This window comes from Cnephaeus nilssonii, assembly GCF_951640355.1.
Source record: "Cnephaeus nilssonii genome assembly, chromosome: 18".
NCBI lineage: Eukaryota > Metazoa > Chordata > Mammalia > Chiroptera > Vespertilionidae > Cnephaeus > Cnephaeus nilssonii.
This window is the reverse complement of record NC_137089.1, coordinates 36,456,407-36,474,176: the sequence shown is the minus strand read 5'-3', so window position 1 is coordinate 36,474,176 and position 17,770 is coordinate 36,456,407. Positions and strand designations below refer to the sequence as shown.

General features: G+C 34.7%; 1 protein-coding gene across 4 annotated transcripts in view; it reads left to right on the top strand.

Moving 5' to 3' along the window:
* The first annotated feature begins 248 nt into the window (after positions 1–248).
* MYBL1 (MYB proto-oncogene like 1) overlaps positions 249–17,770 on the top strand; it is a 32,950-nt gene continuing 15,428 nt past the window's right edge. For 2 of the 4 annotated variants that reach the window (XM_079795998.1, XM_079795996.1), the window contains exons 1-6: positions 249–600; positions 9,041–9,146; positions 9,468–9,539; positions 12,485–12,577; positions 13,778–13,998; positions 16,059–16,233. In XM_079795998.1, coding sequence (XP_079652124.1) covers positions 581–600; positions 9,041–9,146; positions 9,468–9,539; positions 12,485–12,577; positions 13,778–13,998; positions 16,059–16,233 — 687 coding nt within the window. In that variant the 5' untranslated portion in view covers positions 249–580. The remainder of the gene's footprint in view (positions 601–9,040; positions 9,147–9,467; positions 9,540–12,484; positions 12,578–13,777; positions 13,999–16,058; positions 16,234–17,770) is intronic. The other 2 variants (XM_079795997.1, XM_079795995.1) reach the window with 1 other exon arrangement.

Genomic DNA, 17,770 nt, shown 5'->3' with positions numbered 1-17,770 from the left:
TCCTTCCCGACTCCCGCGAGTTCCAGGCCCGGCTTCCAGCGCCCCGCCCCCGCCCCCGCCCCCCCCTCGCGCGCGCTCTCCGCGCCCCGCCCCTGTCCTCGCGTGCGCCCGCCCCAGCCAATGAGGTGCGGGGCCGCGTGCGCAGATTCAAACGGCGGCTCTGGAGGGAGGCTGGGCGCGAGATTCGGCGGAGGGGACAAAACCCTGCAGGAGGCTGCGAGCCTTGCAGAGCTGCTCTCGCCGCGGGGAGTGGGCGGGGGTCGGCGCCCGAGGCGAGGAGGCTGAGAGGCGGCGGGAGGGGCCGGCCGAGGGCGGGAGCGCGCCTGCTGACATGTTGGGGGCGTCCCTGACTGGGCTGGGCCGGGGGTAGGAGCGGCGCTTGCAGACCGGGGGCGGGTGTCTGTCCGCCCCTCCGTCCTGCCCCGCCGGGGACGTGCGTTCCGCGCTCGGTGGCCCGGGAGAGGGAGCCGGGGAATCGGCGGCAGGGTCGCGGGGCGGGGGGAAAAAGAAGCATTCGCCTGAGGCTGGAGGAGGCTGACCTGCGTCCCCGCCCAGCCCGCGCCTATGCGGTACTCGAAGGATGGCGAAGAGGTCGCGCAGGTGGGTGACATCCCTTTCGCCCAGGTCTGTCGTCACAGTCTGGCCCCACATTCTCTCTCCTTTCCCGCTGCTTCCCCACCAGGGCCTCCCCGGCCGGGGCAGAGGTTTCCCTTCCCCGCGGCTCCACAGCCGCCTGGGCCCGGCTGGCCCCGAGCACGGCTGTGACGTGTGCAGAGTCGGGGACCAGTGGGGTTTCGGAGCCAGAAAAGTGGGTAACAGATGCCCAGGTGGCTCCTTCGAGTCGGTTCTCCCCGTCATCTCTCACAGCCCCTTCCTGGTGTAGAGTTTCTTGCCAGGTAAGTTGCTTCGGGGAATACGCTGCGCAGAGAAAAGTGGCAGTGTTCTGCCAGGATGCCTGGAAAATGGTGTTGGGAGGCACTTTTTCTCGGAATCACTGCCAGTTAAAATAGGAGCTCGGTGGTAAACCTGGGCGGAGACCCCCCCCTGCCATCCTTGCTACCTGAAAGGCTGGGGAAATGTGCTGAATGGTTGAGAGAGGACCTTTAGGATGTTTTCTGTAATTACCATACTCATGTTCTCAGTTCTATGTATATATATTTAATACTCCCTATTAAATATATATATACATAGAGATAGATGTCACACGAATACTACCAGCAGCTTGATCTTAAAATAAAACAATGTGTTTGATTCACTTAATATTTTGAGTGTCCATGTTTGGCTCTGACCGTATCTAAGTTTGCACAGAGGTAAGGCACATTAAAAAAAAAAACACTTGCTAGGATGAATTTATGTATCTGATTTATTTATGTATAGTAGCTACTCCTAAGTTGTGTGTAGTAATCACTTAGAAGACAAAAAACAAACAAACAACTACGTTGTCTTTTCATTGTGATATTAATAAACCTGAAAAGATGTTTGGCACTATTTCCGAATGGCTTTATTTCTAAATCCACAACCTCAAAGTCTTAACTAGTGATGTATTATTTCTTAAGTTGAAATTTAGTATCAGGATTCATTCAGTGCAGATTTCTGTTATAAATTGGTAATGATACACATAATATTTGTTGCTATATTCATTTGTTAGGCACCTGCTGTATGTAAGATGTTTTTTTGCAAAAAGCAGCATAAAATATAAGTCCTTGTTAGCGTATTAGTTTGTAGCAACTAGGTCAAACTTTTGAGGTGGTTTATACACACACATATAAACCCACATTTCTAGAACAGGGTTTTCAACCTTGGCCCTATTGATATATCAGATAATTCTTTGGGTGGTGGGGGGCTGATCTGGCTTTGTAGGATTTTTAGCAACATCCCTGGCCTAAAAACAGTAGGTACCAGTAACACCCACTTCCTCCAGCCCTGAAAAATCAAAGATCTCCAGACATTACCAAATGTGTATTGGGGGTCAAAATCACCCAGGTGAGAATCACTGCTCTGGAATGTCAAGGACCCAATTAATCTCTTAAATTTAAGAAAAGATAGATATTAAAAGTTCCTGTAATTATAATTACTGAGGTACTGGTTTAGGCCTTTTCTTTTGAATATACAACAATTTTAAACTAAAATAAAAATAACCATTAAGCAAGTGGCAAGTGCTGTAATGTGTGGCATTACTTATCAGTACTGATGTTGATTCTATTCAAAATAGTTTCTTGGCTAATGCTGTCACCAGCATTTAGTTATAGTTAGACATGGATGCTTGAATATCAGAACCCTGCCTTCTCCAATTGGTTTTCTGTTTGCTTCATACTTTGTGTATGCTTCATAATAAAGGACTAAGAAAGAAGAAATGTTTTAATGATTAATTTGCCTGTGTAAGTTTTCTTTCATTGACAATACTGTGAACTTTGAAATCTAAACATTAATTGTACTGCTGACTTTTATTCCTTGTTTGCTGTATAAATTAATTGAAATGTATATTATAGAATGATTTAAGGAGTCATAAGTCTGGGGTAATTAAATAGAGTGGAGTGAAGTTGCACACCCTATGGGAGTATTCAGGTAGATGATGTGAGAAATTATCATCTCTGGGTAGTGTATTTTCTTAGGGTCTTCACACTTGAATGTTTAGTATTCTAAATCATATTTCTCGTATAAGGAAATAGGACTTATTTATTTTAGAAGGTAATAGACCATGAAATGTTTTGAAGGGGAATAATCTAATAATTGGGCAAAGTCTAATGTCTTTTGACTAAATATCTTAATATTAAATATGAACCTATTTTATAATTGAAAGAGAAAGGAAATAATTTAGTCACTTTATGGTCTCCACTAGACAACCATTTAAATATTTCAGTGAAAAGTATACTTTGCTGTATAAAAATTTTGCATAAGACTATATATAGGCATAAATCCTGTAATACATTTTTTTTTCTGTATGATCTTGAAAAAAAAGTAAAACGCTGTTACCTCAGGTGTGAAACAGCTGAAGGATGTTGGCTCTATTTGATCTTTAAAATAGCTATATCTATATATACATAAAAGAAAAGGCTCATTTATTGCTGTGACTTCAAATAGTTTTAGATCCTACTGGGGGTTTTAATGACAATTTGTAGGCAATACTAAAGTTGGCATATCTGTTGTAAACATGTTTTTGATTTTTAAACATATTTATGTATTAAGTAATTAATTTTAGTTTTTAAAGCCAGGTCTATCCTTAAGTATAAACTTTAAAAAATGTCATTTAGAAGCCAAAAGGCTTGTTTACACTTGAGATGACCTGTGATTACACTAAACTGAAAGAATAAAAGCCAGCTCTTGAATTGGAAGATGTTTTCAGTTGGGTACACGTGTGTGTAGGAAGCGATTTTACTATGTTGTCTGCACCAAAATGGGTGTTATGGGTGAAAGAATACTGAAATATGAAAAACGATTTTAAAAATCAGTTTTGTCATTAACTAGCAATGTTTTTTTGGGGAGGGAAAGAAAATAAACTCTGTATCCCAGTTGTTTATTTGTTATTATAAGGGATTTGAATCTTATGGTCTGTAAGGTAACTTCTAATTTAATATATATCCTATTTTGAACCCTTTTGTAATAATCTTTTCTCATTTAAAAATATATACCCACTAATGGAATAAAATAGAAATACCCTCACATTGTTTTTGTTTATGAATAGTTAGGAGAGCTCTCTTAAGTATTTACTTCACTATTGCTGCTAATAATGGTCAAATAAAGTCAAATTTGTCTACTATAGTGATGCTAGTTAGCAGTCAAGATTTTGGGGAAAAAATATTCATGTATGCAGTACATCATATTTACCACTGGGTGGCCTGATTTCACTACATTAAATTAACCTGGTAAATTTTCATACTTGGAATTCAATTGGACTTTAAAAAATACTCTGTTATTCTGTCAAAACAGTTTAATAAAGATGTATTTTATTACAGAAAATTTTGTAAAACTACTGATATTTCTCCAATTTCAAACCAGTAGTTTGTTTTCAAATAAAAATAAATCTTTAAAAATTCTCAAATTTTTTCTTTGGCAGCCTCATTTTATTCTCTTTAGGTGGTATAATTGGTGGCATAAAAAATTGAACTTCTCGGGATGTTTTATCTATTGTTGTCAAGTATGAATAATAGTTTGTGTATTATTTCATAAATGACTGTCACATCATATTAGCTTACACCCCAGTGTGAAGTTACTGTTAATCATCTTCCTTGCTTAATGAGTCATAGTATTTTTTTTGTATGTGTGTGCTTCATTTTGCTGTTTCATAATTACCCTAATCACTTCGTTCATTCATAATCGACAAAACCCTTTCCATTTGAATATAATACTCAGATAATGTATTAACAGTTATGGCATAAATTTTTTCTTTAACTCAAACACTAAAACTGTCAGAATGATTTTGGAAACCAAGGCCTGGATGAAAATTGAGACCAAATTCCTCTTCTATTTTTGCTTTGTGATGGCAGAAATAATTTCACCTATTTTTTTTTTTTTTTTTGCTGGCTTCTAGATTAGTCATTCCAGTCTATAAATGGTTTATTTATCTACACAGTAGGAACTTGAAAATATTTAGTACATCTTACCAGCATTGATTGTTATAATACAGAAATGTTAAAAGATGTTATAAAAGTCAGAAAAATAAAGCAGAGTAGTAAGCAATGGAACTTTTTTTTTCCATTGTTAAATGGTGAAATTGGAATATTGGTGAGGTTTCTTTTGGGGTTTTATCCTTTCCCTTTATTCTTGGCAAACTGTTGGCATTGTCAGCCATCTTTCTGTTGTGATATTAATAAGTTTCTAGGATCTTTTTCTGTCATACTTATTATTTAAAAGTTACATAATCTTTTCAACAGTAATTTAAATAATACAGAAATAACTTAATGCTAAAACTAAGAAGTAGCTAGGGAAGTCCCAGTGGTAGGGAGATGACTCTAAGAATTCTACTTTAATGCTCTCTCACACTCACCCACTCAAAAACCCAGCTTCCTGAACACTGAATGAGCTATACAACTTGGCCTGAAAACTGATGACCATGCTGATGCAAAACAGAGAATGAAACCCCGAGTAGAAATAGAAATTTCTCACAGACCACGTATGTGATTAAAAATAAGGGAGAATTTGAAAGTTAAAAATGAACAAGTTTTCAGGAAAATTACTCTTTGGACCCAAGTTAATATTTTGGACTCATTCCCTTAACTTAAAATATTTTGATAAGAACCTTAAGGTGGATTTCATACATATTAGATAGGATGTAGATGTGACTAAAGATTTATATGGGCAACTCCCCAAGTTGAAAGTTGTTTTGAGTTATAAATAACCTAATTTTTAAAGCAGTTTCAAAATGCTGCTGTGGCAGCTGTTGGGATCTGAGGGAGGGAAGAAGAGGGAAACCCGTGAAAGGCACAACCGAGGGCTGTTTGGGATGGCAGGAAGTGGTAATGTTGCTGGGACAGTTCTAGGAAAGGTTTGGCAACATTGGTAGACACCCCAAAGAAACCCTTCTGTACTGAATATATATTTTTTAATGTTTGTTTTAGCAGGTTCTGTTTTTTATGTTCTACCACTGGAGGTAAATTTGGATTTTGGAAGTCCTTTTTAACAAATGGGAATGCCCTTCACCTCCTAGAGGTATTTTCATTTGTTAAAAAAAAAGTTTTCATATCCACTTGTGAGGTAATTTTAGAATCCAGAGACTTGGAAGAGGTGAAAGAGTAGGGAAGCTCATTCATTAATTTTACACATACATATTTGAATGGCAGGTACTGTACTTGGTGCTGAGAGATGAACATATTAGATGTGAGTACATACAATTTGGATAGAAAACTTCAGTATGGTGTTTTATCTGATTTAGTAGCCGTCTTAGAAATTTATGAAGTAATTGGGTCCTGAACCATCTCCAATTTAACAATTTGTAATCTTTGCTAATCAGGTGATATTTCTGATAGCTGAAGATGGCTGCAAATAGCAGGGAAATGAGAAGTTCCTACAAAGGATTTGTAGACAGTATGTATTAAATCCAGGCCGTTATTTTTCAGTTTTATAAAATTGAAACTATGTAATATTAGGAACTACCTATATGCTCTTACTAAGTTCTATTAATAAGGTTAAACAAATCATCAAGATTTTGCTATTTGAAATCAGAATGAATTTTTGTAAAGTTGAATCTAGTAAAGCAAAATAACTTTGAATATTGTTAGACATTCAGTCTATGCACATAATAATAATATTGAGCCACCTCTCTGTGCCAGATGCTGTATAAGGTGTTTCCATGTTTTTCATTTATTCTTAAAACAGCACTATAATGTAAGTGGTATTGCCTTCATTTTACAAACAGGTAAACTAAAGCTCTCAGAGGCTAATATAGTATATATTCATGGATACAAAGTGAGTAGTTAAGTTAGAACTAGAACCTTGCTGTGATTTAAAAATGTACTTGAAGTTTGTCTTTGGTATGAACTGCTTTTTGGTATTCTCTTACCTATTTTTCCAATCCTATATAGTAAAAGGCTAATTGCAAATTGACCAAATGGCAGAATGACCGGTCGCTATGACGCGCACTTACCACCAGGGGACAGACACTCAATGCAGGAGCTGCCCCCTGGTGGTCAGTGCACTCCAACAGGGGTAGCGCAGCTCAGCCAGAAGCCAGGCTCACTGCTGGTGAGTGTAGCGGCAGTGGTGGGAACCTCTTCGGCCTCCGCAGCAGCACTAAGGATGTCTGACTGATGGCTTAGGCCCACTCCCTGAAGGCTCCTGGACTGTGAGAGGAGCTGAATTTCGTGCACCAGGCCTCTAGTATGGTATATTTAGTAGTTAGGTAGTGAGTTTTGGAGTTCACTCATGCTATATTTGGTGTAACTGTAAGCAAGAAGTTACTTTTCTAAATTTCCTATTCTGTAAAATGGGAATAACAAGAATAATAATCCCCTTTTAGAGTTGTGGGGTTTTAGGAGAGAAATTTTAGATTGCCACAATGTCTGGTACTTAGGAAGTTTAAATAAATATTGGCTTATGTTATTTTCAGATGCTGATGACTTTAGTGCCCTGGCTACTCAAAATTCTCTAATTCAGTTTATCAATTCAGTTGCCTTCTTTTTCTGTGGCTTCTTGCTCTCATGGCTTTAATTGTTCTCTGTATGCTGGTGATTGCCAAAACTGTGTGTCTACCCTGGACTTCTTACTTGAGCAGAATATCCATGTGTCCAGTTGCCTTCAAGATCTGCTCTGCACAGAGGAAGAACTACTAGCAACATGTGGCTATTGAGCTCTTGAAATGTGGCTAGTCTGAATTGCGATATGCTGTCACTATAAAATACACACCTGATTTTGAAGGCTTTAATAAGAAAAAAAGTAATGCAAAACATTTCATGATTATATTGATTACATGTTGAAATGATAATTTTAAAAATATATTGGGTAAATAACAGTTATTAAATTAAAATTAATTTCACCTGTTTATATTTTTAAAAATGTGGCTGCTAGGAAATTACATATGTGGTTTGCATTACATTTCTTTGTACAGTGCTGATATATATATTTGAATATATATACTTGCTGTTACCTATCTATATAAACCCCTAATATGCAAATCGACTGAATGGTGGAACAACCTGCAGAACAACTGTTTGGCAGGGGGCTGTGCCTGTGAGTGGGCAGCACCAGGCTAGCGGGCCCCCCCCCCAACTGCCCCACTGGTCACCCCACAGATCGGCCCTGATTGCACAAATTTTGTGCACTGGGCCTCTAGTATGTATATATACTTCTATATTTCTCATATAGTTCTTAAGTGCCTTGAAATTAGCTAGTCCAGAACTTATTACTCTCCCTATTCCCTTCTTCCTCTCAAAGTTCAGCTTTCCTTCTCTGTTCCTTATCTCAGTGAATAATAGCTCTATTTATGCTCCCAAAGCCAGAGTTTTGGAGTCATCCTTGATTCCTCCTTTTCCCATGTCTCTCATACCTAGTAGTTGTAAAATCTTTTTGTTTCTACCTGTTCAATATCTGTTTCATGTACTTTTTTCCATGACCATTGTCATTACTTTAGTCAGTTTGTTCTTTAATGTTTTCTTGATTTTTGTCACATTTAGATCTCAATAATATAAAAAATAGAATTCTACCCAATTATAGTACTATTATGGTTTCATTTAAAAAATGTAAAGTATTTGCTTCATCTGAGTTTTTTATTTTAAAGTAGGACTTGATCTTTATTTTTTTAAAATAGCTACCCAGTGTCTTACCATTTATTAAAAAGTCCATCTTTACCCTACTAATTTAATATGTTGCTGTTATAATTTACCAAATTCCCAAATGGGTTTTGTTTTCTGAATGTTGTATTCTGTTGCGGTGATCTGTGTATCTGTTTATGTACCATTGCCATTCTGTTTTATTTATTGTTTCCTACAGTATATTGGGAGAATGGACATCTAGAATACCGTTTTCCTGTCCAAGAATGTGGTCTGGATGTTTTTCCATTAGTTCAAGTCTTTTGTGTCTCACAATAGTGTTTTCTTATTTACTATACTTTGCTCTTGTACATTCAAGTTATTTCTACATATTTTAACTTCTGTTGTATTACTAATGGATTATTTCTTCCATTGTGTTAGCTGGCTGTGTGTTGTATTTTACCATTACCATTGTCAGGCCCTAATAATAATTTACTATAAAAGATTACTAATTGATCTTCCTTTCTTCATTTCTCCACATTTCTGATAGTGATTTTTCTTTCACTTCTTAAAGTCCTTTAACTTTTTAGGATAAAGGTCAAATGAAGAATAAAGGTCAAATCCCTTAGGATGACATAAAGGTTACCACTTGGACCCTGGTGGCATATCCACCCTTATCTCTGGTTGTAAGAACTATGGCTCCTTCTCCAGTGTATGTCTCTCAAGTTTTTTTAGTACTTTGAATAATCTTATTGGATATATGCCTTTTAGTTTGAGTAGCTTCTTTAGTAATACCTGTTCAATGACTGAATTTACAAATTTAAATAAAATTTTTCATTTCACAATTGTGTTTTTATAAGTGAGGATGAGGATGATGACCTTCAGTATGCTGATCATGATTATGAAGTACCCCAACAAAAAGGATTAAAGAAACTCTGGAACAGAGTAAAATGGACAAGAGATGAGGTGATTATCTGATAAAGTTTACTAATTTCATACCTGTATTTATTAATACTGTTATAGATATGAAAACTATTTTTAAATAAAACATGAGAAAAGTTATCCATCAACTAATTTGCACATTATTTTTCTTCAGCCAGAGACATGAATAGTGGATTGATGTTGAGACAGAAACAGTAGAGTAAATGGGAAAATTTATATTATAGTGGATTTAGTCCTAAAAATGGCCACCAGATATGACATGAAACAATCAGAGAATTATCTGTATTAAGGGATAGAGGAATAGGACGGGGGAAAGCTTTCTAAAGTTCATACCTATTTTAATAGGATGATAAGTTAAAGAAGTTGGTTGAACAACATGGAACTGACGATTGGACGCTAATTGCTAGTCATCTTCAGGTAAGTGAAACATTTTATTTCTATATATAATGGATGATTTGGGCAATTGAGTTAAATTTGCTGTTTTTAAAAATGTGTCTATATTATTTTAGATTCAGGTTTTCTTCCTAAAAACATCTCTTATTCTGGTCCTCCTATAGTTGCCAATAGTTTAGAAAGTCTGATTTTCTAGTAATTAGTTTATCCACAGGGCCTAAAAAGATTACTAATCTAAAACAAAAATGACACTAAGTTTGGGTAGGGCTTTATAAATATTTGCTGATAAGTATTAAAACATTTTGAGAGAAGTTAAATATATTGAAATACTTGATAACTAATTAATAAAAATCAGAAAAGTCTGTTGAAAAGTTTGTCATAAAATGCTTACATTTTAAAATGTTGACCGATTTTTAATAAATTATACTTACTGTTTACCATACTACTATTTACCTACTGTTTATTAGCATATAATTTTATAATTTACTAAGTATTTTTACATATATATATATTTTTTAATAAATCTTTATTGTTCAGATTACAATTGTTTCTCCTTTTTTCCCCCCATATCTCCCCATCACCCGGTACATATACTTTTATTTGTTCCTCACTACACTGTTGGTAGTGAGGCAAAATATTCATATTTTAATTTCTGTATTTACTACTTTGGGTTTCAGAAACCATGTTACCTATGTTCTTTTTATATTGTTATGACTCCTTTAATATATATATTATTGATTTCAGAGAGGAAGGGAGAGGGAGAGAGAGATAGAAACATCAATGATGAGAATCATTGGCTGCCTCCTGCACACACACACACACACACACACACACACCCCGCCCACCCCCCCTCCCCGGGATGGAGCCCACAACCCAGGCATGTGCCCTGACTGGGAATCAAACCGTGACCTTCTGATTCATAAGTTGACACTCAATCACTGAGCCACACCGGCTGGGCAATCACTCCTTTTAATATAACCTGAAAATGGAGACCAAATAATGGAAAGAACATTAAGTTTTTTAGTCAGTCTAAATTTTGTTCAGATGTCAACTCTATTAGCTTAGAAAAATTTTTCTTTGATCTTCAGTTATATAGATAATATAATATATAAATAATAGTACTGGTTTTGTAGTATTTTTGTGAAAATTAGAAATAACATAGAATGTTTGGCATAGTTCCAGACATTTAGCTTCCATGTTCAATAAATGGAAGCTAAATCAGAAAAGTTATTTACATTAGTTTTATCAGTTTAACTTCAATGGTATAACAGCAAATGAAGTGAACAGAGAATGCTACAAGAACATACAGGAACAACCTGATTATTTTAAAGAAAGTGATAGCCTTAAAATGGATCAGCATTGATGTGTAGAAGCCAAAAATGAAGCTCAATTTGCATAAAAATAACTTGAAGTGCAGTAGGCACAAAGACAGAGCTATTGGTAAACAAAGTATTGTTATCTATTGCTTTATAGACTTCTAAATTATCTATAATTGTGTGGATTAACTAATGTCTTTGTAACCCAAATTACTTATGAAAAGTTACTATTATTATTATCATCATCATAATACATAGGAGTTACTAAGTCATGAATTGACTAAAATAAGGTTTCATTTATTATTAATCATTTTTGGAGTTTGAGATATTTCTACATAAGGTTTTCTTATCCTGATAAATTCATTTTTCTTTTAAGCTTCAACATTTAAGTCATTTAACTGGTACATAATACACATTTCCCATGTAGATATGTTTAGTATTTTCTTGACAACTTGGGGGCGGGGGAGTCATCATTTATAAACATCCTTCTTCAGGTACCATGTAGTAGTCTAGCAATGCCTTTAGGGTTTTTTAATTGTGTAGAGTTATGTACTGCTGTAACTATGTGAATCCAGGCTGCTGTGCTATTTGAGTTCTTTTATCTGCTTTGTATAGTTTTCTGTTTACTTCCTTTTATTTCTCAACCTTACATACATTTCTTATGAGCAGTATTTGTATTATAGCTTTGCTGCTTGCTGTTTTACAAGGCACAGTGTAGAGACAAATACTTTAACCTTTTGCACTCGGATGTCGAGTGTGACTCGACACGGTTAGCATCGGTAGCAGCTCGGATGTCGTGCCACACTCGACACGTAGTTTCACCGCGGGGGGAAGGGGGACTTTTGTCTATTTTTCCAGTATCTTTTCTTGTTTTCATTAGCATGAAAGGACAAGTAAAATGTAAATGCCGTCTCAACTGATGCCAAAAAAGAAAAAATGAAAAACCGATAACGCATGTGAAATTTATTAGGAAACTAGTACATGATCTTGTTGGAGAATTCAGAGATGGTACACTAACTTCCAGGGGTAGATTATTATCCACTAACTTAGAGCAACGTTTAGATGGAAAGCTCCATATAATCACACCTCACCCTAACAAAAACACAAAGATTGTGTTGTTTGTTCTAACAGAAAAATCAAAGGAGGAAGAAGAGAGACGATTTATATTTGCGAAACATGTGAATGTAAACCAGGTCTTCATGTGGGTGAATGTTTCAAAAAATATCACACCATGAGAAATTATAGAGATTAAAATTACTCTTTGAATGTATCAATAATTTGAAATATAAAAAAATCCAAATAAATAAGTTTGTATGAAAAGAAACTCCAGTTTTTTATTCTACTGCCGCGCATTGTAAAATCTGGGGTATTTAAAAAATTAAATGTCGAGTAGAATAAAGGAATCAAGAAAAAAGCAAGCGAATGCAAAGGGTTAAGTATATATTGTTTTTGTTTGTAGTCTAAGCCCTGCCACTACTTTAATTAAAAAATAATTGGGACACAGGCATGTAAAAGAAATATTACATATTTAAGATTCCTGTTAAATACATTATTCTTGAAGCCTTTGTTTTTAAGGTTGTGAAACATAAGTTTGGGCTGACTAGTCTTCTGGAAGAAAGTTGTCCAATAACAAAATCATCTAAATTTTTTCAGAATCGTTCTGATTTTCAGTGCCAGCATCGATGGCAGAAAGTTTTAAATCCAGAATTGATAAAGGGTCCCTGGACTAAAGAAGAAGATCAGAGGGTAATATGTTCATGTTCTTTTTTTTTTCTTCTGCTGTATAGATGTATTAGCTTTTTTTCTTCCTAGTACATTGTTTTGACCCATAAAGTCTATATTTAAATCACTTTGGTTTTGTTCTCTGGGTGCTGCTTGCATAAGAATTGTAAGTTGTGTCTTTTTTTGTTATTGTGTTAATCCTCACCTGGGGATATTTTTTCCATGGATTTTTAGAGAGAGTGGGGAAGGAAGGAAGGAAAGAGGAGAGAAAAAGAGAGAGAGAGCAATGTGAGAGAGACACATTGATTGGTTGCCTCCTGCATGTGCCCAGACTGGACCAGGGATTGAACCTGCAACCAGGTATGTGCCCTTGACCAGAATGTAGTTTTTAATGAATTGAGTCAAAGTATAGTATTTTCTTTCAGAGAGTTTGCTTTGTGGAAGTAAAATATACTATCATCTTAGCACCTTGTTTAGAGCTTAGGTTAGTAACATTTAGGGTATAGTTTCTTTTGAAAATTGAGTTAACATTTTAAAAACAATTTTATCTTATTTGATAGCATTATATATAATTTAATATACATTCTCAATTTTCCCTTCTGACCTATAATAAGTCACTAAATAAGATAGATATCAAAGCATCATGTTTCCAAAGGGTTGGATGATTTAAAAACCAAGATAACTGTCTGTATTATAAAAGAGAAGAATGGGAGAGTTTGTCCTCCACTTGGAATTACCCTTTAGCTTATGTCCTTTATGGCATAAAAATTGTTAATGTAGTTGGAGAATTAGAGTATTCTTACTGCCACACACTAAAAAAGTTAGTACTTCATTAAGCTCAGAACTGGTTTGATTTATTTGATAAGTTTTAAAATGTGAGATCTAGATCCTTTCTGTTTGAGAAAGGAAGAAATGAAAATACAGTAACTGTAGATACATCCTACTTCCAACTGATTTATTAGGCTATTACAGCTACTTTAAATTATTTGTATGAAAACAATTTAACTTACAAGTCACTTTAATGAGTACCTTGTATTTTAGATAAGTTTGGGATCAGTCTTTGAACTTGGCAAATACTGAAGCAGTATTTATTGGCAAAATTGTTTTTTTTAAGTTGTAGTTGTGGCTTGGATTTAATGCATTAAAAAAAAAGTATTTGTGAGTTAGGTTTTTAACATTCTGTCAAGGTAATGGTTTTTTAAACTTTGTTTTTCTATTTTTTAGGTTATTGAATTAGTTCAGAAATATGGCCCAAAAAGATGGTCTTTGATTGCAAAACATTTAAAAGGAAGAATAGGCAAGCAGTGTAGAGAACGATGGCATAATCATCTGAATCCCGAGGTAAAGAAATCTTCCTGGACAGAAGAGGAGGACAGGATCATTTATGAAGCACATAAGCGGTTGGGAAATCGTTGGGCAGAAATTGCCAAACTACTTCCTGGAAGGTGCTTATATAAATGTATATACATTTTTCTGTACTTAAACTTGATCTTTATAATGTTACTATTAAATATATTTGCAAGTACCCCATGACTTTTTTTATTTATAATTAAAATTTAGACTGTATAATACAAGCAACCGTTTGGGACTATTTGTAATATATCTGTAGTAAGGATATAATTACTTTTAATGAAGTATTTTATAGTAATTTTTGGCAATAAAATGATAGACCTTTGGATTATGAACATTTACTGCACACCTCCCCCCAAATTATGTTTATATATCAATGCCAGTGAGGCAGACCTTTGTATAAACTTGGTTGGAATGGAGTCTAAATCGAAGAGGTTTCTTTTGTATTGGATTCTATGCATAAGCCCAGAAAATAACAAATAATACTAACTGAAATAAACTGCTAATAAAGTACATTAGAGAAAACTCAATTCTTAATTATGGTATGATTCAAATCATGGAAGTAGGTAGGCAAAAGGGGTAGGCAAAAGGAGGTTTACAGTTCATATGGAAAAAGACATACAGGTTATGATTTAATTTTATTATTTTTAACTCACCTAAGAATATGTTTTTATTGGTTGTTTTTAGAGAGAGAGGAAGTGGGGGGAGAGAAACATCAGTGAGAGAGAGAAACATCCATCAGTTGCCTCCCATACTGGGGATTGAACCCACAACTTTTTGGTATATGGGATGATGCTCCAACCAACCTAGCCACACAGCCAGGGCCAAGTTATGATTATTACAATAGCTTTATAATTCAAAAGAATGGCATAATGGCACACTGCACTTAGGTACAATCTCATAAGTGCTCAAATTGCCCACATTCTTGAAGTCTACTTGGTATACTCTGTGTTTTGAGTACTCACAACTGTAGACCTACTTTTGCCCACCCCTCTATATCCATGTGGCTCAGATATAGAATTTCCCTCATGGCAGGGATGTGATACGTACACTATATGGTGCACAGGTTCAAATGTTTCCTAATAGTACCATAGACCAACAACCTTGGGAAAATTCATACCTCACTTAGAAGATATGCATTCATTTTTTTATTGTAATCTCTATATAGTACTTCATTGTTTATAAAATGCTTATACATATATTAATTAATCTTCATATATTTGTGAAATACACAGAGTAGACAATGCTGTTTCATAGATAAGGAAATTAAAGCACAATGTTAAGGTTCTTTTCAAGTTACTGAATCTGGCCTAGGAACTTTGATGTTTTTAACCTCATACATCTTTTTACTGTCCACAGAACGTAGCCTAGTACCTTGACATAAATTAGGTTCTCAGTAAATGTAGATTTTATGAAAGATGAAATTTACACTACAAGTAGGTTGAAGATTTACATTTATATAAAGGAAACTTAGGTAAAAATGGAACCCATGAACTTCATAAGTATTTTGTTCTAAGAAGTGGAAAAGTATTCTGGGATTCTGTAACTTGTGGTTGCTTTTCACAATCATGTTTGTTCTGGCTTTAAGGTCTTTGTCCTTGCTATGCCCTTAATCTGGAACGCTCTTTTTTTCTCTTCTTGTATGGCTGGTTCATTCTTGTCATTCAGATCTTAGCTTCACTGTCACCTCTCAGAGGCCCTCCTAGACCACCTAATCAAAATTACCGTTGTTACTCATTTTTCCTTTTGTTAATCCTCACCCAAGGATATTTTTCCATTGATTTTTAGAGAGAGTGGAAGAGAAGGGGAGAGACAGAGAAAGAAAAACATGGATGAGACACATTGATTGTCATTTTTCTTTAATGATCTACATTGCATATTTAATTTTTGTTTTTCTTTTCTTTCCTACTTTCCTTCTGCCGCATTTCCAATGAGAATGTAAATTCCATGAAAGAGGGACTTTCTTTGCCTTATTTGCTGATATATCTCCAGTGCTTAGAATGTGCCTGACATATAGACATACAGTTTATCTTTTTAATTAAAAAAGTAACTAATTTTACATAAATGTTGTAAAATGCACTTTGTACATTTTATACAGTATTAAAATTTGTGGAATCCTCTTTTTCTTTTAAAATTATACACTTTCATTTTATAGGACTGATAATTCTATTAAAAACCATTGGAATTCTACTATGCGAAGAAAAGTGGAACAGGAGGGCTACTTACAAGATGGAATAAAATTAGAACGATCTTCATCTAAACTTCAACACAAACCTTGTGCGACAATGGACCATTTGCAAACCCAGAATCAATTTTACATACCTGTTCAGGCACATATTTTTAATACTTTTATTATTTAAAAAATTTTTTAATTGCTATATGGGAAGGTATTTGTTTTCTTAATAGGACAAATACAACCTATAAAGGAGAAAAGACATTTGAATTTCCAAGCTGAAAAAATACTCCATAACTTGTTAAATAATTAGTGAAGGCTTATCTCTACATTTCTGATGGATAAATATTTTGGGGACAAAGTCATTAAAATATTTTTTTTCATTAAAATATTTTTTATACGTAATGTTTACATTATCTAGTTTAATAATTTAGTATATACATTTCCTAATACTATCATTTGAATCTTTATGATTCAAAGCTAATGGTTGTGCTTTAACATCTATTGTAGTTTCTAAAAAATTTTGTTTAATTGTATTATTCCTTATCTCTAAGATGTAAGTGCATATAAAATGATTTAAAGGAGAAAATAGTAAAATATCATTCAAGCCATCATTTTGGAGGGTGTAGTAAATTTCTCTTTGATGGCATTTAACTTTGCTTCCCCCCAGCTAACCAACCAGTTGAGTAACTTCAGTCTTCATTTTAAAAGATTCACTAGTGGAGAGATTACCCAAGTTCATAATGGGGCAAGCTCTATTTTCCTTAGAGTGCATTTTCCGACCTGTAAGAAATTTGTTTAGTAGGAGTTTTCATGAGGTTTGTTTTACATTTCCCTATCTAGCTATTGGTCATGCCATTTTTCATGTAGAGCAATTCTTGGATCTTTTTACAACGTAAAAGTGAAGTTGACTGTCTTCCAAAAGACAAAATTTGTGTTAAAAATGTATGCTTAGTATGCCTCAGAATTGACTTTATTCCATTAAATGGACATTTTTAAAGACATAATTTTAAAAGAAAGTAATGACATCTTAATTTACAAATAGACATGTGAAGACAGTTATCTGCTTATACTCAATACCTTAATATTTTTACATTTTTCTTTAGAGTCCTAGATTTCAGCAGTATAAACTGAAATGTTCTAGTTCTATCTTAGAAAGGCTATTTAAATTTTTTTTTAACTCATAGAAATTTATTCTTTTGACTCATTTTAAAAATTATTTGGGGTCAAGGGAATGCTTAACAATCTCAATAAAAATATATTGGAAAGATAAGGATATTTCTTGTACTTTAAGAATTGTTTCCTTTTTAATAATTATTGAAAGATGTATACATAGTTCATTTAAACTACTAAAATTTAATTCTAATTTTTAATTTCAAAATGCACTGATTTGAAATACTGTCCCAGATTTCAATGAAAAATCAGAGAAAGATACCTTTCTAATCCATTGGAGTTACCAAGTTGAGTGATAACTGATGCTAATCAAGTATTGTGAAAATTAAGTTTAATGTTAAAAGTTATGTATAATGATTCTGCATTAGATGGTGATTCAGATAGACCATTGTGGGAAATACACAATATCATATTTAGATTTATTAGATTTTAAGGTTTTAAAAAATACCTTCGCATATTTCCTTCCACCACTGCACATTAAATTTGTATGCAACTTTAAAATTCTGATTACAGATGCTTTA